The following is a 26,427-nucleotide window of genomic DNA, read 5'->3' on the forward strand; positions in this document are numbered from 1 at the left end:
GGCTATATATGTACCATGTTGAAACGTCGGTCACTTACTTTTCTGTCATTTCCTTCTCGTCTTTGTCTTTAGGGGTTATTTACTATTGTTTTCGGTGTTCAATAGCCTTGAGGTGTCGGCACAACCACACATACAAGATAGGATGTTTATAAAAACGAGACACGACTCATCTAGCTGGCGCTCTACTTTTACTCCATTTAATGTGTAGCCTAAGCAGCTATACGTTACGAAAGCGCGCACTTGTCTGCTTTCTATTGAGGTTCAATAGAGCAACTCCAAAAAGCTTCAATCGACCAAACAGAGTGAACTAGTTATGATAAAGTAGAAGCTTCACTTACAACCGTGTTAGCAATAGTAGCACCACTATCGTTCTGTACTATTATTTAGCTACAAAGTTACTGCTTCCACTCGCTCGAAAATCTCATACAAGTCTATTCTCTTTGGGCTATTTTGCCCGGTGTTTACGATAGAAATGATAAGACACCTTTTTTGTTAGCCACTTCACTCGACTCTCGGCGACTTTGTATGTTTTGCCAATGGATCATTCGGCTTCTGTCCTTTACGTCAACTATTGTGCACTATATTCAATGCACCCTTCTAGTCCTCGTCGTCGTCGTCGTCAAGTTCGTTGATTATCACTGGGACGGTCCTCAGTCGTGTAGTAATTGGCTTTTGCTAGGCTGATGCTGTTGAGGCGGCTTCTTTGCCTTTACGCGTGTGGTGGGCACTGCGTGTCGTCAGCTGTCGACGGCGTCGATTGGTGCTCTTGAATCGACGTTCTGTCTAGTCGACAATCTATACAACTTACTACATCGGAGCCACGTTCACTCCCTAACACTGCTCGTTCCGTCTAGAGAGGAAGGCCCGCTTAACGAGGCCAGGGCGAGCAGGCTGGGCCTCCTTTCGCTCCGTGCTCCAACAAGGAAAGCCTCCAAACAACAAAGGTTTCAGCGCCAACATATTCAGGGCTCCGCATAACAGCCGTCACAGCATTTTAGATCGGCAATACCTATGCTGCAAGCTACTGCTGCTACTGTCATCAATGACTGCCAGCCGTTGGTCCGCCTGAAGAGAGCTCAGACGGACTGTCACCAGGTTTAAATTTTGAAGAGCGCGTCAATCCGCTTTTACGCGCGCCTTTTCTATTTTTCACTCATCTCCAGCCACGCCCCCCTTCCGCACCATTGATTTACATAAACGCGGTACATATTAGGTAGGAAATTAGCGTCGGATAGCGAAGAACAGGTAGTTATAGGAATACAATGTAGAAATCAGGCGGAAGCCTTTATTGATCTACTTAATTTTGAATTAAATTTTTAATTTCATCAAACCTACTCCATTTCGTATTCTAGTGGTAAACAATTCAACATGTACTGCATTCATTGGCATGATACGACCATATCTAGATAATACCTAATGCTGGCCTGCGTTCTGTTGCTCGAGCTCAGTCAGTGGAGGACCAGCATGGATTAAGAATGTAATTTATGACTATAATTTTAAATCTATTTGTTAAATAAATCCATTCGTAAACAGGCATCCACAGACTATTCTCATAATATAAACCCGTCTTCTGTTGATTGAACAGTACAAAAGGGATCTATCAGCTTCTGGAAGTAAGAATCTGCGCTATCGTAGATACGAATGCGGTTATTTATTTACTTGCGGTAAGTAAACCTGAATGATACCTTTGAATTTTCTATTTGCTAGCCTCTTTTGTTTCGCATTAGATTTGAGATAATATAATGATTCCAGCATAATATTGAGTAAAGCCTATATAAGGGATTTTGATTGTCCGGATTTTCATGAGTTCACTGTGGCAGGCTCAGTTGTAATGGGACCTTCTCACACTACGGGTGTAGAAAGAATGTTGTCTTCTGGCGGCATCGCACAGCACCGTGTCCTGCATGTAGCTGCCATATCGTACGTTGCGGTTTAGAGAAATTACAGTTCGTACTTCTATAAAAAACCAAAGTCAAGGATGTTTCCAAATTGTCATCAGGATCATCCAAGGGCACAGGTTCGGTACCTAATGGCTACTATTTTCCCACCAGAGGAATTTGGATTAAAGCATGTATATACGTATTTGCAGACAACCGTAGAAGTTCGCCTGTTCCTGCTCGACCTACAATGGATTTACTAATCAGCCACTGAGAAAAGGTCTGTTCGGTTCTATTCTGTCTGTTCTGGTCATTCTAAACAAGACGAGCAGTTCCTGTTACCATACATATTTCCAACATGGACGTCAGGGTTGGGGGATTTTTATCGCGGCAGATTAGTGCAAGATGTCCCGACGGCCTCTAGCTAGTCGGCTTTGAAGTCGACAATGGCATCGTGCCCGACACGTGTTCGTAGAGTTCATTAACTGGTCGATACATCACAACGAGAAGATAAACGCACCGAGCTCTAGAGAGGACCGGAATGAGGATACAAGAAAGAAAGATACGCCGCACGACAAAATGAAGCGTACCACCAATTATACGGCAGCCAGCGAATACGTACAAAATCCATCTTGTAGCAAGCATGCCCATGACTGGTTGGATGTGTTGAAAGACAATTCGGCGGATAATTTTATTGGCGAGCAGACCTTTTAAAGGCGCCAAATCAGTAAACGCTATCGAATACTTACTTCTAAGTACTTCATTAGAGTTTTCCGAGGGTGATGCTGTGTTAGCTGCGCATCCCATCAAGTATCAATCAACCCTATTGATTCCATTTCCTATACGTTTATGAAAGATGAGTGACGTGCATTTCTAACTATTAATTCAACATAGGCTAGAATAAAACCTAACGTTCTGCTTTTCTAGATGCAAAGATACATTGTAAATGCAAAAACATCAAGTAAGACATTGCTTATTTTGATCGTTTGTAAACTTATTGTTTATTTCGAGATTATTCTGTTTCGACTATAAACTGTTTGCACTTACCATCTAGCAGTTAAGACCTATAACTCCCTATTTTCTTATATCATTTGATGGTTTTTTATGATCTGCGCGGTCAACAAACGTTTTAGCCGCATAGCGCGTCTACATACGGCTTTCCTGAGCATTCCGAAATTGAAAAACTATCGAACAATTAGACTTAATGCTCCCTTGTTGATTTATTTAAGTTAACAAAAATAAATTATCGCCAACCTTACCACTGTAATATGTTCTTCGGCTTTAAAACAAATTTCAGTATATATCTTCGTCTCATAATCAAACACTCCATATACTTTGCGGCGCTGGACACACAGATTTCGTGGGGGAGATCTAAGTGTGTTTGTTTAAATTGGGTTAGATAAATAGCAAATGATAGTCTGGGTCTGAAAACAGCTTTCGACGTTTCAGCTTTACGGAATAGCTGACAGTCGTCTGGTAAACAGTGTTATCCGTTGTTTACCGTTCGCCAGAAGTGAACCTGGTCAAATTTTCACCAGTGAGCACCCTGAGCCCTCGGTGCCTGCCAACGATACTATTGGAAATAATTGAATCGATGTAATATACATATATATATGTAGATGGATTAAAATGCCCAATAACACGGGAGGTCTAGAATAGTGGCGTTCTAAAATAGACTGAAAATTAGCAGCAAGGTGGAATATCGGGCCAGCTGTCTTCTTCGCTCAAGGCACAAAGACCGTACTTAGCCAAGTGCAGCAGTTATCGTTAACAGTTACTTGCGGAACTTAGTAACTATTATATGAATGTAGTCGTTTCATACCAAGATGATGGTACTCGAATGTCTTACCAATCAAGAATCCTAAATAACTTACACCGTAAAATAGACTACATCTATAGATAGATCTAGTGTATGGTATACGAATATCAATATAATATCAAAGTTACTTTTCTCGCATGCCGCTCTACGTCGAGTAAATGTTAGCCAATTGTATTTTTCCACGTATCATCATGAACGTGCGACGATCAGCTGTTATAGCTATCAATATTTTCATAGTTAGTAGTAGTTGACATGGTCCTTTGAAATCATTGCATGCTCGTGCTGAACGTATCCTGATCATAAAGATGCCCGGAAGATATTTTCCGATCATACTCGTGTAAGTCCTCGTTTTCCGAACGGGAATCAACTGACATGTTCGGAGTGGGTGCTTGATCATCGACGGTCGAGAGGATTGTGCATCTGAGCTCATAAATCGGAAGCTCCTGCGGTTACTTTGGTCATTGTACTCGAACGGAGGGTCGCTGTTGTAGTCGTCGTCCCGTTGCTCTGAGTCGTCTGCTGTGATATATTTGATGAACTCATCTGTGGTATTGGATTACTGGCAGCTGAGGTGCAGTGATGTCGGGATGGGCTGGTGCACCGAGCTCCTGAAAAGGCAAAGGTTGAACATGAACGACACGCGTTGGATGTCACAGTAGAAATAGTTAGGTATCAAACCTGTGGCTTTCGGAACACTGTCGTCATTGAAAAGATGCACAAGTATACACACATAGGCGCAATGCACAATACGCTTTGCTATCGTTTGTTGCTCTCATGCTTGAATGAATCGAAGCAGAACGAGTGCTACGAAACAGTGGCACTTTCGAGCGGACGCGGTACGCTAGAAAAGATCGTTATGGCACGCTATTTAGAACTCCCTTAAAATACACACGTTTTGATCGAGGCGCGTGCATTACGCTCGTATATTTCTGCCGCGTGTACGTCAGTGAGAGATATATAACTAGCAGATCTGTAATCAACGCTTCAATCCCTTAATCTAGCGCCCTCACTTAGATTGCCGTGCATCTTCGCCTTCAGTTATCTGTAGTGTTAAGCCCATTGCTCAATAAGTTCTTCAGGTCATACATCCAGACAAACTAAGTGACCCCATCGTTTACTCCGAAGAAGCGGAAAACACTTGTTAACTGGACGAACTTGACTGACCTTACTCATGCAGTTAATAGCTGGCATAGCATACATATATACATAGTTAATTTTTGGTGTATCTCGGCGTCACATCTTTCAGTGCCATCTACCATGTCATTTTATGCAGACCCCAAAAATTAGAAATAAGTTTCATTCGTGTTTTGTTATGCTTGTCAAAAGTGTAACACGACAAATACAGGGAAGTGTTACAAGGAGGACAGAGTAAGTATCATACAGACAAAGGCAAAAAAGATCCAAGACCTAGCTTTATTTTGCTGTTCCAATATACCTATCAGGCGGCGGAGGGTGCTTTACGAGTCGAAGCCATGTACGTTTATTAATTCAACACATCCTGTTTAATATTCCATAACCAGATGCTGAGGCAAACCGGTTTCTTTAACCTCTAAAACAGCTTCCTGTTGAAGTTATACCGCAAACTATACGTTTTCTAGCTTAATCGATGCAGTGAATTGTGCATCAAACTTGAAGGCTTGAAATCGAACAAAGATACAGATAAGGTTTATATCCATCAGCGTTTCGTCGAGAAAAAGGCCTCTAAAAGGCCGATTAATAACAAGAAGCACTCAACAGATGAAGGTCTTTTCGAGATACAGAAGAAGCATGTACACTTTTGCTGTTTGAAGCGTTCACCTAGTACTTCGATGCAAAGTCCTGGTAAGGCATATCAATCGACTGAGAACTTGTATCTAAGCCCTTTCTTTGCCGGAACGGTCTTGACACGCAATTGACATCAATGTCATCTCCAACAAAGTAAATTTGTACAAAAATAAGCTACTCTCTAACGACGTTTGAATATTTATTTGTACGGCAGTAATAGAACATATAGCCATATAATCTCTATTGCCGCCATATAGCTTTAGTTTGCATTTTAGAGTTAATTTGTATTTTTCTTTTTACCAAACATCATCCTTTTTCCATACTCAAATTCGGCTTATTATCAGAATGATCATGGCCGTTCACCCCCCGCCCGCCGTATGCAGCAGCCGTACAATGGAGAGGAAGTACCTTGTCAATCGTCTCTCATTAACAAATACTCGAAAATAGGCATCAACGGCCAAAAGACAGCGTTTTTTTTCCCTCAAAACGCACACGCACACAGCATGCATGACTTTAATCAGTGTTGATGCACACATGAGTGTAGGGGCCGCAACGAACCGCTTAGGCGATATTGCCTGGACTGTGGCCTCGGCGGGTAAGTGGTTGATATGTTGCTTGGTCAGAACGGTTGTTTCTTGATTGGAGGGGCAGGCACAGACGGGCAGCTGGCGAGCTATTGTGGAGATGCGCTTGGCTTTGAGGGCTCAACACGAGCCCCTTAGCGGGATCGGCAGCTAACGAAGGCAGACCTTTCCGGCGAGCCGATCTTCCCCGCTCAACAATCGCAGTCGATCAGATGTAACAGCGCAGCCAGGAAACGCGTGCCGGTATCGGCATCAAACATCAGGCGACGCCATTCACAATCATTATAATCATCCAGCCGGGTAGTAGTGGCTGTTGGCTGTTGACGAAGGCTCAGATGTCACGGGTCTCAGCAGGGGGATCTTTGAACCTAACAGTGTTACCGTTAGACTTGCCATGCCCGTTGTTGATCTTTTGTGATGCGCTATTATTGACTGGAGTATCAAGCACCTTGATCGGCACGACACGCTCATTCGCGGGTGGCTTCTCGGGCTTGCGCGGCGCCTCGATCACCAGATACCTACACAAAAAAAAGAGACCGCTTTCTGTATTAGAGCACATTTTGGGATACGATTGGCTTTGGATCATTTTTGCAGTAGAAATCGATTCGATGTTTGCTATTCGTTCGAAGTTCAGATTATATGTACGTATATGTTACCTTAAATTTTTACTGATCACGAAGTATATTAGCTATGAAATATGTAATTAGGAATGAGCTGGGCTGTCATAAAACAGCGCCATTTCTAACAGGTATAGACTGCACGACATGTTCACTATAAAAAATCGAATAACACCGCAAATAAATAGCATTTATTTAAAAAAAAAAAAAAAAAAACAGGAATATACTCAGTCGCTTTCTATTCTGTTGGATATTTTTTTCTCGACGAAAGGTCGTATTTGAAATTTTTTTGTTTTGAGTGAAGTCTAAGTTACAAATGAGTAATTGATGTTTCACTTGACGAAGTGGTTCCTGTAATTAATGAAACGAAGCACTGTAAAGGAAAAAAAAATTTACTATACATCGCTTTGTTTGTGTTCGCAGCATTTCTTTGCTTATTCTATTATTAATTATAAAATTGTTCGCACAGGTTACACGGTATAGTCACGGTGTAAAAATTACGCCGTATTTGTTATGCAAACCCGCAACTATGGCCAGCTTTGCGGAACAGAAGATACAATATCTATCTAAATCGATTATTTCTTCTTTAACGTTCCCCAACATTTTTCCACGACGTGTATTTATGAGAATCTGTTTATTTATTTAATTTGTGCTTCCTTAGACCAAAGCCAGACAAAGTGTCGGGACAGCTTATAAGATCCGATGATACCCTACGTCTGTAGATGTGTAGCCCTGCCCAATGATAATGGTTAGAGCTGTACAAATTTAGGGTTGCATATGGATAGAGATGGCCTCTCTTCTAGTGACGTTCTTCATTATCTTAGCCGCTTTTCTATATCTACGGAATTTCTTCTATGACATTCTACTGTTCAATAGCAAACGACCGAGAGAACCGGGATAGACTGGCATAAAATTGACACCATCGTTTCAGCCAGTCGCCATCAGCTTCACGCCAGCCGGCTGACGATGGCTGAAACTTGACGAAGGTAAATGAACGATACCTCTGAAAGAGACATAATGGCACAATAAGGCTGTTCTCATGACTCGAGAGAAATTTCGCTATTTCCAGCCTTTGATTTATTTCATATCAACGCTGATGTGTTTAGCGCTAAACGGGACCAGTTATATCTGCGACAGGCTGTTGGTATCGATAAAACCGCACAGCAAAGAGCATATATATACACGTTTTATATGCATTACGTAAATTAAGCATAGGAGAAATAAGAGCTTTTCTTCACCAACTTACTGTGGTGCGCTGATTTTCAATCACGTATGCATGCCGTACTCAAGAATTGTTTACGCTTGTAACGCTGCTAGAGGCTAGTCTATACTAGGAACTATTTCGATAGATGAAACTTCCCGGCGGGTGGCTGACATCCACACTTGCGCATTGTGAATCAATGGAAACAGCAGGACGTACAACACTTCGTCACCCCCCAAAGATAGCACACTATTGTAGATTAGTCATGATAATTCCATAGTACAGCCGTCCCAGCTTACAGCATAACATAAATGAGTGTATCCTCGGTATTGTATATATATATATATAATCTACCTTATTTCGGACCGAACGCGTAAGTGCAATGGCAAATAATAATAATAATAATAATAGGACTCACCCATCGGAGGTTAGTGAACATTTGACGCTTTCCGGTTGTATGTCTTTGGGAAGCTGAATTCTACGGGTAAATTCGCGACAAATAGTGCCAATTTCGTCGGCGCGTTCGTCGTGTCTTCCTCTCACAACCACTTGCTGGTCGACGGTCTTCACCTAAATACATAAAAATAGTATATGTATGATTCACACAAATTATGTAATTCAAACGGGTCTAGATCTTGCATATATTTATACATAGGTGTATTGAACTATACTTGTAGACATTCAAGAAATGTTATATTGAATAAGGTATGCGTTAAGCTGTATCAAGCCATTTTCGCGATGAGAAAGTTTGCGCACATTGCTGTAACGTAATGGCATGTCCTCCAACAATATTTACTACGAATGGCCTAAGTAGACGCGTCAAACTACATTTGCCCTCTGCCTAACTCCTGTAAAAATGACGCAAGAGGGCTAAGGGGAGCTACTGTGATGAACAGCTTTGGTGGAAAAAAAAAGCAACGAAGCTCAACTTAGAAGAACCATGAGAATTTCGTCAGATGCATTACAGTTTCATGCGTTAAATTAGAGATACGAAATTTTTTACTAGTTGGTTTTTGCTGAAAACTTCCTTGATAAGTTTTTCCGTAACTCACTTTCAGCTGTCTTTTTTCTGTGATTAGCATAAATACCGCTATACAGTGTTGCGTCGTGAATCTGTCAGAATTGGGGGCTAAATGGGGCTAAACCAGAACTAGGGATATGTTATGTTTATTACATCTGTGTTGAATGTTTCCCAACAGAAACATCTAACAGCATGGCCATTAAGCTCTAATTCTGGGAGATCGGACATACAATTGCGAGCCGTGTTTGAGGAGTACAAATCTGTGCTTTTGGTAGGAATGGTACGCAGAAGTTACTCACGGCGCGCTGCCAGCGTGTCGGAACGACTCACCTCTAAACAAAGGGAAGTTAATCAAGGCTTATACATTCTATATGAATTACCAAAATTGCCTTAGGTACAACTTGAAATATTTAGATTGAATTGGCTTTTCTGAAAGTTAATAAGTTAGCTATAAAAAGTTATATATAGGTATATATCTATATATACACACCTACGAAGTGGTGAAAGACTTGTATCGAATGTTCTATCATCGATCTTATTTTTGAAACGTAAAATCCGCCTAAATGCTAAGTGAACGGGTAGCCTAATTATCGGCGAAACGGACCCGTTCATGTTTTCGAATGATATGTAAACAGTGTATAGCGCTTACTATTACCATGTGTGAATATTTTCGAAGCACAGCAGGTTGGGTTTCGGTAAACAAGTTTACTTCGATTAAATGCAAAGTAAATCTTCAAGGTTAGTAAATAGCGGAAGGTAGCCTAAATCTACACTACGATAATATTAGTCATAGGTGCGTTAATACTTCGTCGAGAACTATTTTGATAAAACGAAGTTGCAATATTTGCCGCAGTACGCTTTTTCACATTACAAGGTACCTCAATATCTTCTGGTCCGTAATGTCCAACGTCGAGTCTGACGCAGAACTTTTCGCCTGTGAGACTGAGGTCGTTGAACGAAGTCATGCTGAAGGGCGACAATCTGCCCAATGGACTCTGGTTGAGGAGACGTCGGCGAACATCTTGACATCGATTTTCATAAAATCGGTGGAACTCGCTAGCGCGCGAGAAATCACCGCCAGGTGGCGGAGAGACCCCTCCTGGATAAATGATTCCATCAAGACAATTAGGTAGTGTACGTTAGGTAAGCACTTGATCGGTAAAAGATTTAAGAAATCTTTAGAGATACATACTTCAAGTAGCCATATAAGATAGATAGTAGAATAAATTTAAGAAAAAATAGTTTCGCAAGGTACGACTCGTGAGGTTGACTGGATTGATCATACGTATTACTCTGATAGACTATCTATATTAATTTCAGTATCTAAATACTACAAAGTTATTAAGATCACCGTTTATGCCTGGTGGCCGAATGGTTCTGTTCATACCAGAAATTCAATCAAAAGAGCTGTTCTTGAAAACGAAAAAATACTACTATCGCTTTGTATTTGCGCAAACAATTACTGCTTCCAACACGTTTTAGCAATTTTTTAACATTCTGATAATTATAGAAAAATTGTTTAGCAGATCCGATTTTGATGCTGTCCCGGAGCAGACGATAAGAGGGTTCGAAATTAACGAAAAACACTGGGACCTCTTTTGGAAAACAAAACGCAACAATCAGAAATAAGCTTGGATTTCGTTAGCTAGTTGTTGTCAGGCCAGTAGAAAAAATTATTTGACTAAACAATAGGAAATTAACAGTGAACATTTTCCAACTTACCGCCCAGGTCCTGGAAGCTGGAATGTAGTCTTGACTTGAGGTCGGATGCCATATCGTTCCCGTTTCTGTGCATGATAATTATAGTAATCTTATATAATAATAAAAGATTTTTACCATTAAGCTCTGTATGTTAGTATATACACACACACACACACACACACATGTATATACGTTGGCCGGTACTTCAAGGAACGCTGAAACACATATCTGGTAAAAATCGTTCAGCATAGGATGACTATGATAAGGATGAGTTTAGAAGGGATGGTCAATTTAGAGGGAGCATGGTCCTTGCGGTGACTTTTTTTTATTTTACGGTATCCTTAGATATATGTGAGGTACATTACAATATCATTTAGATGGAGATAATATAATTTGTTTTGTGGGGGAAGCATGGGTTCAAGAGGAGTGCGGAAATTCAGACTCGGGGACTCTTCATTTCCAGCTGTTCCATCTGAAACGCAAGTGGAAGATACACGGATTAACGCGAGATACCCAATTTTGTTATAGCAAATATATTTATTAGAATATATTCTACGATTATATATTAATAAGATTCGTATTCCTCTTAGTCTTACTAATATAAAATATTAAATGTCTAATATTCTAGGGGGAAAAGAAGACAAAATGTACACTCATTCGTATTATAACAGAACAAAATCGTAGACTTTTTTTTCGTAGAAAAACATGTTTTTGTGAAAGCGACCACTTTGGCTGTCGTACATCGAGCAACTAAACCGTTAATTAGATGTCTTAACCTGGGTTCGTGGAAATACGTGGCTCAATACGAATATACATCTATTTCATCTTCCGATAACGATTAGCTCGATTATGAATAAGGCAAACAATAGTCGTTTGGGTAAAGTAGAGATATTGACTTGTAAGCGTCAACTTCGAAAGCCGTAGGAAAAGAAGACTCAGTAACGCTTATCAGAGACTTGGATCCGTTTCTAAATCTGTGCGCATTGTTGTTGAACAGCTAATTTAGATCGATATTATTTTTTTTTTTTTTCATTTCTCTTTAGTTTCTCTTAGGATCCCAGGCGTCTAGAGATACTGTAGGTGCACCTCATCAGTATGCATATGTACAGCGGTCATTTAGACCAACTGCGCTGTCGTACACTGAAGCTTCGGTTACAGACCCCCAACTTTGCAATAAAAGACGCGTCCGTCTCACTTATCGCTAGGATTTGCTATTGAAAATTAGAGTAATTATTTTCGTAGCGTTTATATTGCAACTCGATATCGCTGCGTTGTTTAGGATGAAACATATTTTTCTCACCGACCCTCTGCTTACGGTGCGTCATAGCTTTCGCCTTTTTAGATATTATTAAGGAAGCCGCTCTGTGTCGTGGTCACGCTACCCCCGTGAACTGTCCAATTTGGCTTTACTTCATGCCGGTCCTTCGATGAAACTACTTCTTGTGGTAGCACGAGTATTTAGATTATGTGGCTTGTGCAATTCCTTACGATACCAGCCCTTTTAGTAGTGTTTCAGTTACCGTTAAGGCAAGCCATGGTCGTAGGACGCGGCATATAGCAATAAGCTACGAGAGACCGCAATGACGTTTGCGTCGCAAATTGAGTGCGGTTTTATATTTATATTAAAGTGCCGGGAAGCGTGTTCTAAGTCTATGTATTGGTACCGAAGACAGTAAACACACTGGTTTGACTGCTAACTTTATCACAATATTATAGAAAAAAATTAACGCATAACAGTTAATGACTTAAAATATCATTTACAACTAACGTCGCGTTGCCCCACCCGTGGCGTGACAGAGAAATTAGTTGTAGTTGATATTATTTAAGATGGTCGCGGCTATTTATTAACTTGTTGTAATTAAGCAAATTATGTATATAATAAAGCACACATATGTGCACCTGCCACGAGGGATTCCATGATGCTTCCATGCGTCCCTTTGAACTATAGAGAAAAGCTTTATTTGAAAATATTTTTAAGCTTATTTTGAAGCTATTTATAAGCTTTTTTTTTGACAATGTTTTAGAACTGCCGGCGCCATCGTCTGTGGTTAGCACTCGGGGGCTTCTGCAAGCAATTATGACGAGACAGCAGAATTTCGAAGTGCTTTAGTATTTCTGAAACTCATTTTTATATTGGGGTTACGGTTTGTTGAACATTAAAGTCTGGTGGCTTACGGTACGTAAAAACCGATAGACGCATTGATGTTTCTTCTATTTGTTTTGAAGGGTATTAACTAAGCAGTTGCTTTTAGAGTTTAAATTTAGTTGTACTACAATCGTGGTACGCCGAGAACGGTATCATCCTTTGGCGGCGAGCGTAATTGTAGAAGGATTCACTGTATTGAATATTCGATTAACTTCAATTGGGAGGTTACAACCAGCTTTCGCATGAGCTTCAGTTCCTCAATAGATTGTGACTTCAATAATCAAACAACAGCAAACAGATCAGTTTAAAGTTGAGACGAAATGCCAATAGTGGCGCTCCCAGTGCTAAGACGACGAGCGTTTGTAAGTACAGCATCCCTACAGACTACAGTACGATCAAGGAGACCATCAAATAATAGCTAGTTAGTTGTCTTACTTTATTTAATTTAGTATTGCATGAAATAGTCATTTGTTAGATTGTTACGTTGGCTATAGAAAGAACAGGGGTCTTTTTGAGCGCAGCATATCATCATTAATGTTCTTTGTATTTTTTTTTTTTTTGGCTTACTCCTATTCCCGGCAAACAGGTACACTATTCTTTTCCTTAATAGGATATCCTACATGTACCTATTTATGGTTGCTACTGATCAATACACGTCATCGTTAGTCAAAAGCTGACTGGTTAACTGTTACTTGATCGGATATAATGCGATACCAAGTAATCTTCCAGCGTCAGTCATTTCGCCGTCAGTAGCGCATTGTGTGGTCGGATTCTTTGCCGTGCGGAGAACTATCTATCCATCTGCTACTGTTAGGAAACCTTTCTTTGTCATAAAAGCAAGATTTGTTCTACTGCATTTTATAGTAACTCACGTCAGATTCTACGAGGGTAAACAGAAAGCTTCGATACCGGTTTGTTGAATTAAAGATCAGTTCAGACTTGAATTTTGGGTAGTTTATAAGATTGGTGATTCACTTGATGCAGAGCGTCCATCTTTTTCTGCCAGCAGCGCAACCCGCTTGTGGTTTCTCTGTACGCGATCTTTAGCTCAACGGCTGCCGTCAGGTGGGGCCTTTGTGCCCTTTCGACTGCGGCCTATACTTCCACGCATCCACGCCCAGCTATTTGTTTGCACGTACCTCTAGATGTTTGTTCGTGCGCTCATGAAGTCAGCCAGTAGCACTAACCTACACAATAATCTTTACATGCCTCTTGATATGATGATGATACCTCAGATACGTGTTTAGAGCGTTTGAAGCTTTCGAAGTATCCTCCTTTAAACGTTGGCTAACTGACGTTCCTCAACGCCTCAATACCTCCATAGTACCGATCTACACGCACGGCAATTGGATCCGAAGACAGTCTGTACTATTCATATAAGTTGCCAAGATAAAGGACATATCCACAGTCAATCATAATGCGCACAAAGGCTGCTAACAGCAGCCAAATATTCGAAAAATGAAGAACCATGAATTTACTAGTACTCCCGAATATATCAGGATTATAGAAACCTTAGTGAAGACGATTTGAGGAGAGCGCCGAATAAAAATAACGTTTTCACTCATTGACTTGGTACTGTTTTTTTTGTTCGATTGCCGCATTGGTGTCAGGCAAACTTGAGTGAAGTATTTTCTCGTTAATGGTCATAAGTTAGGCCTTGACCGCAAGCAGCCCAACCAGAATAGGTTAGATAAGGTCGAACAGCAGCAGGGTGTCCTGAACTCAAACTAGGCTATTGTGAAGTGCCACATTTTAACTTAAAATTTTTATTATTTTAGATAGATGATATTAGGTTCTCCTGCATCAAGCGGCTATATAGATCGATTTCTTTCATCCAATCTGATTTGTCAGTAGATTTTAATCATCCGTAATTCAGTTCGAGGGCTATTTTATAACGAGCATTGTCTGACGGATGCCTATATAAACATACAAACGTAATTAGTAACAAGCGCATTTTTCCGTTCAATTTTTTCAATCAATCAATTTTTTTTTCTTGAATTTTAAATAAGAATTTTTTGAAAGAACAGCGATCGAACCACTATAAAGCTACACATTACTTTCTTAGTCGAAATAACAAACCCAGTATCTACCGTCTATCGGTTGGAGTGGAACAAAATAGCAAATGAAATCAGTCCTACGAGATAAAATTTTGCTATTTTCGATTGGCTGCTCCACAAGTCAAAGGTCCTGTCCCCAATCCAGTGCTAGGTGGAGAATGACAGGACCGTAGATTAACTTTTATATAGCGAACAATACAAATTAAATTACTATACTAAAATAAGATAAGTGTTTATTTTGCTGGGTTACATTTGAGCTGTCCGCTTTAATGCTAACTAATTGTAGCCGCCCTGTCGTAGGCCTCGCTCCGACTGATGGCTGGGCCGAGGTATTGGTCTCGCTGAATATCAGCAAACGGTTGCTAATTATGCGCCGTTATCTGTAAGTTCTGTCTAACTTTGTAATTTTCAGATTTTCACTTAATCGTGCCTGTTGCGTAATACGGCATCGCTATATTGTCTTGTCTTAGCATGAACTACTGATGACCGAAACACAGATATATAACAGTCGTTGCATTAGGTTTATTACTTCAACGACCTCACACGCGACTCGGCATCCCGCAATTATTGTTCAATAAAAGGTAAGATCGATATACGTATTTTTAGTTGGCAATCTCATGTTTACACTGGACAATGCTGCACTATAGGGTTAAGTCAACAGTGGCAAGCACTTCAATCAAAGCCAACTTGGAACCAATTTACCGCAGGTAATATTACCAGTAACTGTTGAACGAGCTGACGCCACCGTGAGCAACACTCGCTCGCTCATGGTTCATCGCGGATTTGGCCTACGAATGAATCCAAGGAGCGTCAGGAGACGACAGGCACACTTTTTCGATACTCTTTTTTTCATAATTGTGGCTTGCATGCACTGGCCCATATAGAAATGTTGCAATAATAGACGACGCCTGTTCAACATATAAACATACAGTAGTAACAGGAAATTAGGCAGGTTACAAACACTACGGCTTATCGATAACTGGATGTCTATGCTACACGCAACTACGTACTGCGAGGTGAGCAGATGCGCTTCTGGTGACTGCTTTATTCCATGTCAGGTATCTCGGCCTACAAGCCGCTAAACCCCTACCCCATACAACAATTCAGATGTACAAATGAAATTACACCTCAAGAAGCACGTATTTCATACAGTCGATATCGATGCCGAAATTCATCACACCCTCACCTCACAGTATACACTTCAGCTACGAAACAAAACATCTCAGCAAGCAAAACATAGTGGGAAGGCAGCCCGCCAAGATGACAGGTGTTCGCTGCGCTATAGGGCAGGCCCGTTTCGTTGCGTGGCCGCTGGAACAACGTCGACGGCGATATTGACAATGGCGGCGTTACTTCTTGCAGCGGTCGAGCAGTCGTCGGTCTGTTGCGCCCGTCATCATTGCAGACGCGCATTATTGCAGTAGTCTCACAGCAGCAGCATTAACTTTTACCACGAGAAATTGTCGTAGCGGTTGTATTAGGGTATGCCGGGGATAGATTACTGACAGACAGACAAGCAGGCAGCGCAACAGTATGTGCCGTGCTGGCGCCTTGGAAGGCCAAATCGGACACGATACGCGGAGCTTCGATAGCATACAGACTAAGAAAGTAAACGCCATTATACACACATATTTAGACTACACAACAGATATGTGTAACAGCGTACGGAAGAATTGAAAATAATAAGATATATTCATGTTACATGTGCACAGAAAACTTAAGTATGGCTCACGGCAGTTTAATAACTACTTACTGTAAGTTGCTACAGAGTATGTGATTGTATATTATTAATTAGACATCCGTGCGACTCTTTAAAAGCACGATGACTTCATCTGCAGGACGTACGGTCTCTAGCCTGGGTCACAAAGGTCTTTAAGTTGCGACTACAAGACCTCTCAAGTGAGTTGGCAAGAATTCTTCGAAGATATATTACTTATGTAGCAACGACAAAACAACAAAACAGTCTGCATTGAGTGATTAGTCAACTTATGCCACAGAATCTGTCAAGACGACCGGTCCATAGAACCTGTACAAAATAGGAACGCCATAAGAGCCTTTTTTACGTAGGAATACTGACAGAGTTTACCAGTGCGCGTCATACGTTAGTCGAAAAGATAGGTACTGCTAAAACAATTTTTGAATGATCTAGTTCATCATGCAAATTCTTCGGCGTTTATGTGCCAGTAAACACAGGTGACTAACTAGAATTGCCCTCTTAATAGACGCCGGGCGAATAAACCGACTCTAGCTTTCTAAGTTCACGTGGCTGGTTGCCCTCGCCCACTAAACATGGGCCTTTGCATGATTCGCTAACAAGCTACCATTTAAGCCAAGTTTCTATCGGCATATTATCACTTGCTTTAAGCTCTGGTGTGTATGTCTATGATATAGTGAAAGAACTACACTGCTTATTTCCGTAAAGACTAGATCAGGGGGCTTAAGAGATTTAAAGAAAGTGGACAATTTAAATGGGGACACGGAGAAGGGTCTATAAGCCGCTATATGCGGTAGGTAACTCAAGTTGAGGACAAATGTACGTCGGTTGACGGAACATGGTCAGCGTAAGCACACGTGTATCGCATACGACTTGACGACGCAGTACACAGCCGAACTGGGGGGGGGGCGCGTTCGAACAATCAACGGCACCACTGCGAAATACCTAAAGTCACAGCAAAATATGCAGCTGATCAATTATAAGTATTTACAAAAAAAAAAAACAGAACATGGTTTTTTCTTTTATTAGATGTTACAAACAACGCGTAAGGCTAAGATCGTTTGTTGTTACTTCGGTATTGTTGGCAATTATTTTGGCAATTTCCTATTTAACTACATATGGTTCAATAATGTTATAACAGCTGTACTTACGGTAGAAAACCCTTTCATTCAACAATATCTTGCACGTCATAGGTTCATAATCAAATGTTGCTAAATGCGCCCCTTGTCAGTGGCGCAACTGCCCGAACTAATTGATTCTTTTCTTACATCCGTAATCTTCTATGGCAAACAACAGATCTATATTGAATCGTATTAACTATCTCATGAACAAAAGCTCGTTGATTTAATTCGATAAAGATCCGACTGAGCAACCTGCCTTTCAGTAGATGATGTTCGACCACCTCCTGCGCCCCCTCAGAATCAATACATATCGGATAGAATCGATAAATTCTATCGTCATAATAAATGATACCGCCCCCGTCATCATCACTATTGCCTAGCTAAACTATGCTCATATCGCTATGTGCACCATTTTTATCTGGACAAACCCCTAAGCGTATGCGGGCAGTTTTAGCGTACAGCATCTAGACATATTGCGCGAAAGCAGATGAGCGTATTCAAATAGAGTGTCATACTAATAATGTATATATCGTATATGGTCTTCTATCATCGTATCTATGTATGTTCTAGAAGTCGTTTGATAAAGAACTGAAACGTTGATCAAGTACGGTTGACTCTAATGATAATAATAGTGGCTATGGTGAGTGTAGTGGCGATGTTTTTTCTAAATCTTCTATCCTTCGTCAAAGCCCCATACGATTAGATCTTTGCTGGCGCGTAAAGGGGTCCCCGATGATGCATTTTCACATAGTACACTGGTTTAAATAAATACCATATGGCATAGACACAGATGTTGCAAATTGTTAGCGGAGTTGTAGTATCGCCAACAAATGCAAAGTGCCATGAAGCACTCGTGTGCGTCTTTTACTTAGAGCTTTCTGTTAATTACGAGAATAGTTTCTATTCAGATATTATCCTAAGATCGTCTAATTTTTTCGGCGATCGTCAAGCATATTGGTTTTACTGTTCAGCACACGATAGGGCAAACGACAGCTATTTCTAGGGCTATTTTTTTATTAGCATTATACGAACAGCTACAGTGAAGTCGATTGTTTCGGCTAAAAATTTTGATAGTTTCGGGCTGCTCGAAGCAGTTACCGATCAACAACAGCTTGTGCCTTCCTTACCAACTGCTTCCTCTTTCCGGGCCTTGAAGTGGTTCCTTTGTAGGTAAACGGTACCATCGATAAGGATTTTTTATCCTAAACAAACGCCTTTAGACGCGAGACACTTCGACAGAAATTTCTCTTCTCTAATTTAGCGCTTTCGCAGAGAGCTCGTCAATCCTGAGCAATGGTTGCTGCGCGGATTCGAGTAGGATAAGTCGCTCAGCACTAGCTACATCTGAGGTCGCCGAAGGCACTCTCGAAAAAGGCCATGAAGTCCTGTTAAGTAGCGACGGTAGTAAATCCAACGGTGGAAACCATATTCCACATTGGGAAACTTCGACTGGCCTCTAACGTCCGGATGACCGAAACAGCATCAAGCATCCAACAAGAACATCAGGGCAGGTTCAAGCTCGCGAACGTCTGCACCACCAGCAAAATATGCGGACATGACATGACATGCCTAAAACGTCAGTCCTTCGTCTATTTACTGCTGCTTGTTGTTGTTATTACGAATATACGAAATACCCACAACGACGTTGACAGCTGCTTCCGATCTGTTATCGGATCGCATGGACGACACATTTCATTGCGGCCCGTTAACCGAGTAGAGCCGACCTGTTTTTGGCTACCGTATGGTTAGGTTTTTCTGAATACGACACAGAGCCAATGTTGCAAAAATGAAATTTCAAGTTTAAATTCTGGTTCCAAGCACCACAATTTCGAAAACGTTTATTGTGTGCATTCAATAATACAGATAGATAGTATTTCGCTCGTGAAGAACGTTGAAGGTAGATAAGTAGAATCTGATCGAAAATCCTGTACGATCCAATCGTAAAAAAAGCTGAAAAGGTACACTCTTCATTTTGCGAATATCTGCTTCATTTTTTCAGTTACTAAGGGACTATGTTACAGCTCTATAGTTGACTAATATCTAACTTAGCTTATAGGTATCTGACGATAGGTATATATCCGAATTAAATGAAATACCAACTGATTATCTCTTATACGTTTTCATCAGAGACTCAACTCGTGATTCGAGAACGATTATCTATTTCTATTTTAAATGCAGGTTTGCAAGTTTTACCATGAAGATTGTGTCTCAGTAACGATGGAATCTGTGATCTTCATCAAGTAAATCTCATACATCGCGATCCAGCACTTCTGCAGTGTGTATAGGATCTCATACGCACATGACTAATACGCCTGTGACGCCTATTATCCGTTTTTTCCTTTCTTTTTCACTTCAGTAACGGCGACAGTGGACCTTTGCATGTTTCTAGGAGTACCCTAGAATAGGACCTATCACGCCGATTGCTGAAATGCTCAATAGCCCTTGAATATATACAGCATAATGCAGAACTAACCACGTGTCCGCCTGACATAATAAAAACCTAAAAATAGGATTGTTAGCACATAGAAGAACATCCTCGATCACATCTGGGGTAAGTGGAAATGATACCGCAGCAAAGCTAGTTTGACGGCCTTCTAGAGCCGCCAATAAGGTATTCCATTCCACTGTGCCCATATATTTTTCGGTATGAATAAACGAGACGTTTTTTTTTTGTCTCTTTATTACCTTCTATTCTATATCTTGATACTACTTTGTTATTTGTTTCATACAATGCGGAAATCGAAAGCACACTGGGCCGGTCTAAGGCTAAATTAAGGTTTCCTGATTCTACCTGGGTCTACTAGTGTTCTCTGTAATATTTTGTGGCACGCTACTGTTAAGCTAAAAAACTTCCCAAAATACGTAATGAATTGTCATGCCCTTGGTCTGCTAGTGTCGACGCCTATATGCCCTCGATAACCTTAGCGATGTATTGAAACGTTGGATTGAATCACACTTCATAATACTATTAGGGTTGATAACAAATGTATTTTGTGTCTTATGCATTGTTCATCAGGATGTACCACGAAGTTCTGGCATGATCTAATGTTGCCGCCGTGTGCGCTATACCGGAAGTCGGAGATCAACATATAAAGTTCATGGGGACCTTCATGTTGTCTCTGAAAAACAATAGATCGATACATCGATTTGGGAGTATTTACTAGAACGCTGGGATAGTTCTTTGTTAGTCCTGTGGATCTAGTTAAATATTTAAGTGCTCACCTATTTCATTTCCTGAACAACTTCGCCATGCGGATCTGAGAATCTAGCCGATCCAGCGGATCAGATTCTCATTAGCATCTATAATCTATGGAAATTGGTCAAATGAATCGATGACGTAACTAGGAATGCATAATTCACACAAGTAATAATGTCTTTGCGAGCGTCACGTTTCCGTCGTGAGTCCGATGAAGCTTGAAGGCTGATTGCTCCTAAAGCTAACTTTGAATTTGAAGATGCATGTGCTAATGGATGGCCAAAGGTAAATACGTAAGCCTTCGCCGAGGGCGAACACATCCGTTACGTTGCCAGACGTTGTGCGTAGAGAAATTGTACGCCACTTGCAGAGAGGCGCACCAGATCTAGCTAGAACGTCCTTAGTCAATCTCGGTGGCCTTATTACATCACAGCAAAGATAACCGACCACTAAGCGTACTTCGCTGGGTACCTGTGCGCCTCAGTTATCGACTTCGGGTTGCGTTCGATTTATTTCAACCGTGTTGGCGCGCCGCAGATGTTGTACGAAGGCGACAACAAAGGCCAGTTCTTGTGCTCCTTTTCAATTGATCGTTTTTTGACAACTTTGAAAAGCGAGGGTTCTCCCTTCATTACGTGACGGCTTGCTTCCACTGTGCGCAAAGGTAGCACCCTACCCTTTCGGACTTTCGAAGAGCGCTTGTTAATGCTGTCGCGTGCCTAACGACTAGCTTATTTTTAATCTGTATATAAAATGCGTTTTTCTTTTAAAACAATGATTTAAACAATGAGCTTTGTAAACGCTTCGCGGCCTTCTTTAGATTTAAGCCTACTGGCACACGTAAGCCTATCGAGTCTAGTTCCATTTTTCATTCCACTTTTACGACGTAACAGCCAAACTATTTCATTGCAATTTAACGAAATCCTAAAGGGAAATCTCTTTTATTAGAGCACTTCGAACTTCCAAACAGGAGAAAATAGTAAATAGTATAACCTGGGATGAACCTCGTGAGTTTACGACCCCAGTACACGAATCTAAATTTGTCGAAGAGCCTTTGGTCCAGTAGGAAGGGGTATTCAAAATCTGATCTGTTGTGAAGCTTCATGAAAATTAGTGTCATTGACACCATATGTGACAGACGTAACGTTCGTCTCCAGATCCGTCTAAGAAACAAATGGGGATTTTCATCTTATTAGCGCATTAAAAGCAACGCCGCAAACAACAATATGGAATTGTGTTTACCTTGTTCCATACACCTAATATAACACTGACCCTTCTATTTCTATTCTAAAATCTTACTCACATGCTATGCTTCGTCGAAGACTTGTTTTGCTTATATACTATGATTGTAGACATTTTCGACTATTGCGTTTAAACCATTCTAAGCCTCGTTAAGACCTGGCAATCAATATCCTAAAGCCTGGGTTACACTTGAGGTAGCTAGCTGCTTCCGATAAGCTGCCCCTAGCATCAGTCGTGGCCACTGGTGTTCTATTTTCTCTCGAAATTAGTAAACCGGACTCGCCTTTGCTTAGTTATATTGGAGTTTTGTCAAGAACAAAAATACATAACCTTGCTTTAATGATATATCTCGAAAAAAAAAAAGGCAGCGTGACTCCATGTGACGTAGATATAATCCTTAAGCCCCCTTAATACAACGCTATTGGAAAGCCAATAGTCCTTCACGGTATATTAGTTAAACCAGCCGCCCTTTGTACTATAGCCTGTACTATTCCTGCCTTTATCCCTCCTGCTGGTGCATCTCCTTTGAGTAATCTTTGAAGCAAACAGAATCGTTTACTATTATTAGTATCGTGAACGCCTCGCTAACGAGATGTTCAATGTTGTTCCATGAAAGTAAAAGCTGGAGAAACGGGATGAGACGATAAAAAGGTGACAATTAGTTTGGTGCGTTCATTCAACGAAGAAATTGCTTCACGGGTGGGCAAAGGTTTGAGCATGGGAAGCCGAACCGGGTCTTTCGTACCAGAAATTCCGCATACATCTCGTAAAGCTTCGAAGCCGGTTTTAGTCTACGCGTAGGCTAATATAGTACTACCGTTGAATAGTAGTACTTCAATATGGCAATTCATACATCACAGTCTACCTCCGTCTAGCACGAAAATTTCCAACTGTCAAATAACATCGGCACGTTACTGTTTTAGCATCGTGAAACGACCGCTTAGTTCTGGAAATGAATTTTGTCAAAAGTACCTAGTATAGGGGCTTGGAGTGCTGCATTCATTACTTGCTCGAATTACGGTTGTAGCAAAATGCGGATGGATGGCTCTTCTTTTGTGCACCAGTAATAACTAAACACGGTAGATAGATTTTTTTCGTCTTTTTTTGTCTGATTTTTTTCTGTTGATGCTAAAAACGAAACGGGTTGTCCGCTTAAAAAACATCCTAGACACGCTACTATATATTCAAGCAGTTTTTCGTTAACATCGATTTTCTGTTGCCCGCAATTCATTCATTCTGTCATTTCGTAGCAGCAGAAACGAGGTGCTATTCTTCATGTATAACAAATATCTCGGAAAGTTGAATAAATGGCTTGTCTAATAAACTAGATAAATAAGTAGATAAACTAAAACGTGTATGTATTCTGTTTAGGGCAAGTCGGCTATATTTTTCGCCTACAAGTTATATGGTAACAGTTAAAGTTTGCCCATCATTGATCAGAAACACCGCCACGATGCATAAAAGCATACCACGATATAAAAGCATAAAAAAAAGCTTACGACATTTTGAGAATATTTCTTCAGTGATTTACGAAAATCTTCTAGAACCAAGCGGCCAGCGTCTTGACACTTTATAGCCTTTGAAACAGTATAACCATATATAAAGCAATTTCTTTTTAGAGGCATTAATAGTAACGAGTCCCCCTCGAGAGGCATTTCTATCATACCTTGGCCTTATCCTAATTCCTCGCTCACTCGAACCAATATATATATATATATATATATAATATTCGATAATGAGAGGTCATACTAAATACGGCATGAATATTTTCATTTATCCGTGCAGATGTGCGCTTCTTACCAGTCATGATAGAACTGAAGATCAGCGTACGACATGTTACGAGACATTTGGTCAAGCCGATAATTAAGCTTCGTTCTAGAAAAACCAGTATTAATGTCGACTTAATTGTATAAAAAAAAAATAACGGCTTTTTTCCAGTGCCCATTGGTGCTGTTTTTCTATGGCATCAACCATTGTTAGTGCTTCCTACGATCGTATTGTTCATTGGATCGTGCGCTCGGCACGGAAGCCAATACTATTTAATTTTACGAACATGATGATAACATTCGCGACCAGCGCGTGTCCCTTTAGCCATCTACTAATGGGTAAGGATAACTATCCGACAAATGGTGGTTCATCCTGCCGCTTACGTTTGGGCATAGAATGTGGGTCGAAAAAGGAACAGCACTATCGAATAGGTTGCCGTTATCTGTGACGACTGATTCTTGAGCGTATCTGACCTGCAATGGCAGCACCAGCCTACCTACAATTTGTCTTCGTTGCCTTTGTTATTAATGAACTCCAAGCCATCTAAATAGAACACGTAGCGTTGGCTGCATTTATTAAGCTAACTTCAAAACTGAACACGCGCAGGGCCAGCGTCTCACAAGAGATTAACTTGTCAGAAACTAAATTATCAAACAAAGAATTCAATTTGAATTACTAAGTAAATATAAATAACTGAACAAAGAATTGTGCGTTAACGAAGATGACCCGAAGCATAAGACCGTAATCCGTGTATCGCACCCGGATGTCACTGGAAGTATTTATTTTTTTAACATTACCATTAATCACCAATATATATATATATATATATACAAGCAATTCGGCATAAAAAATTAGGTCAAATTTGGCCATGCAAAGACTACGAAAATATCGAAAGTAATTATTTAATAAACGATGTAATAAAAACGTGTGCTATCTGCTGTGAGATAAAGAATTGCCGCGGTCTATATTGAAGCACTTTAGATACAACGTCTTCATAGAAGCGGAACGATAAAGATCTTTGACGTTGAAACTCTGTGAAGCCAGAGAGTAAGCTTCCCACGTGGTATGTGCAAATTTCTTTTTGCAGCAGGCAAATTGTACAAAGACAGCGATAGCTATTTGATGGGGAGCAACTTGCAATTGATGTTTACGAAAAACAGCTGGACGAGCTTACATAAATCTCTCCTTTGCACTAATATATTACATTTGCGATTACCAACTGCAACATCAATAAAATAGGCTTCCTTGGCTTATTTGCTCCGCCCAGTTTTTCGTCACTTATTGGTGATATAACAGCACGGAAATTTTTCTTGAGTTTGTCCATCGTCCGCAAACTGTCACGGACCAATAATCCTTGAGCTACCCACGAAAAGGGCAAAAAAGAACGCTATTTGGGGCGTGTGTGAAGAAGGGGCATAATTTTAGGCAAAACTGCAGGCTGTGTTTGCTCCTAGAAGATGACCTCTGGCTTTCTTGTTTCCCAAATCGCTTGAAGAGGTTTGCAAGACAAATGATGATAACCTAACCCTGGCAAAAACGAGTCCCCGCTGTTACGAAACGACTTCGACGGTAAAGTGGAGTGAAGCCGAGTTGCCCCCAAATCACGTGATCTCTTCTTTTCATACCCAAAAAGTAAGATGCCACGGTAATCCATGGACAGTGGACAAACTGTGCTGCCCTCTCACAGATAGGATAAAACTGAATAAAGCGAGGAAGTGCCATGAGAAAAATCAGAGGCCCTATTTTACTGTTAAAGCAAAATGTTAACGTGGTTGGCAATAGAGGATAATCTATGTGAAGTACATTCAATTTGGGAATTTCTTCCAAGCAGAGGCCTTTCTACTGCTTTTTTTAACATTGTTTCCGAATGCGTTTGTCGGGAAAAAGGGAGAGGTGGGTTCGGAAAATACAAATAATACAAAGGAGTACGGGCCATCGCTGGCGTTTTTTATAACTCAATTTAAGGCAAGAGTTTCTCCCAGAGTTTTGACAATTATTATGCGGCAAAAGGTATCTGCTGTTTCCAACAGTCGAGTCAACAACGTGCCATTTTTAACTGGGTCTCGATAAAAATATATTCAAGCCATAAATATGTTCTAGGTCGTAGAATTATTTCAACAATGCTATCCTTAGTAGTAAAAATATAAAATGATTTTCTAGTTAATTTATGTGTATAAACTACATTAGAATAAATACTTTCTATTCAGTAGGTACACATACGCATAGGAGCTTAGCAATATACCCTTCAAACGAAAGCGAAGATAGCGCCTTGCGCTACGACAAACGTTTTTCCCATCATTCTTCAAGGAACGCACGAGTATAGATCAAGGAAGATGTACGACACGGACCAAACTGTTAGCAGCTGCATCTTGCAGAATGGCGAGATGGGGGGGACCCAAGCAGTTCGAACGAAAGGAAGCCCATTGTAGATTAGACTGGGAGAAGAAAGAGCAAAAGACTGTCTTGGGGACGATCATTGCTGGAGCAGGATTCGTTCCGCAGAAACTTGGTAGATGTTGCAGATGCACTCGATGACTCAGAGGCCCTAGATCAAGATGAAACTTCTACAGGGCATGTCTCCGTACTCGGAACTAGATTTG

The 26,427-nt window shown here is 40.7% G+C and overlaps 1 protein-coding gene across 11 annotated transcripts in view; it reads right to left on the bottom strand.

Annotated features, from left to right (window-relative positions):
- Nucleotides 1–2,850: 2,850 nt before the first annotated feature.
- The window catches only part of LOC111267002 (alpha-crystallin B chain), a 35,828-nt gene continuing 12,251 nt past the window's right edge, over nt 2,851–26,427 (bottom strand). For 2 of the 11 annotated variants that reach the window (XM_022844933.2, XM_022844932.2), the window contains exons 2-6: nt 10,606–10,670; nt 9,762–9,982; nt 8,281–8,432; nt 6,438–6,562; nt 2,851–4,304 (exon numbers count right to left, since the gene is read on the bottom strand). In XM_022844933.2, coding sequence (XP_022700668.1) covers nt 4,123–4,304; nt 6,438–6,562; nt 8,281–8,432; nt 9,762–9,982; nt 10,606–10,657 — 732 coding nt within the window. In that variant the 5' untranslated portion in view covers nt 10,658–10,670 and the 3' untranslated portion in view covers nt 2,851–4,122. Of the gene's footprint in view, nt 4,305–5,994; nt 6,563–8,280; nt 8,433–9,761; nt 9,983–10,605; nt 11,057–15,504; nt 15,772–15,797; nt 15,817–15,973; nt 16,263–26,427 lie in introns of those variants that run through there. The other 9 variants (XM_022844929.2, XM_022844928.2, XM_086971175.1 and 6 more) reach the window with 9 other exon arrangements.

This window comes from Varroa jacobsoni, unplaced genomic scaffold (assembly GCF_002532875.2).
Source record: "Varroa jacobsoni isolate VJ856 unplaced genomic scaffold, vjacob_1.0 scaffold_1140, whole genome shotgun sequence".
Taxonomy (NCBI): Eukaryota; Metazoa; Arthropoda; class Arachnida; order Mesostigmata; family Varroidae; genus Varroa; species Varroa jacobsoni.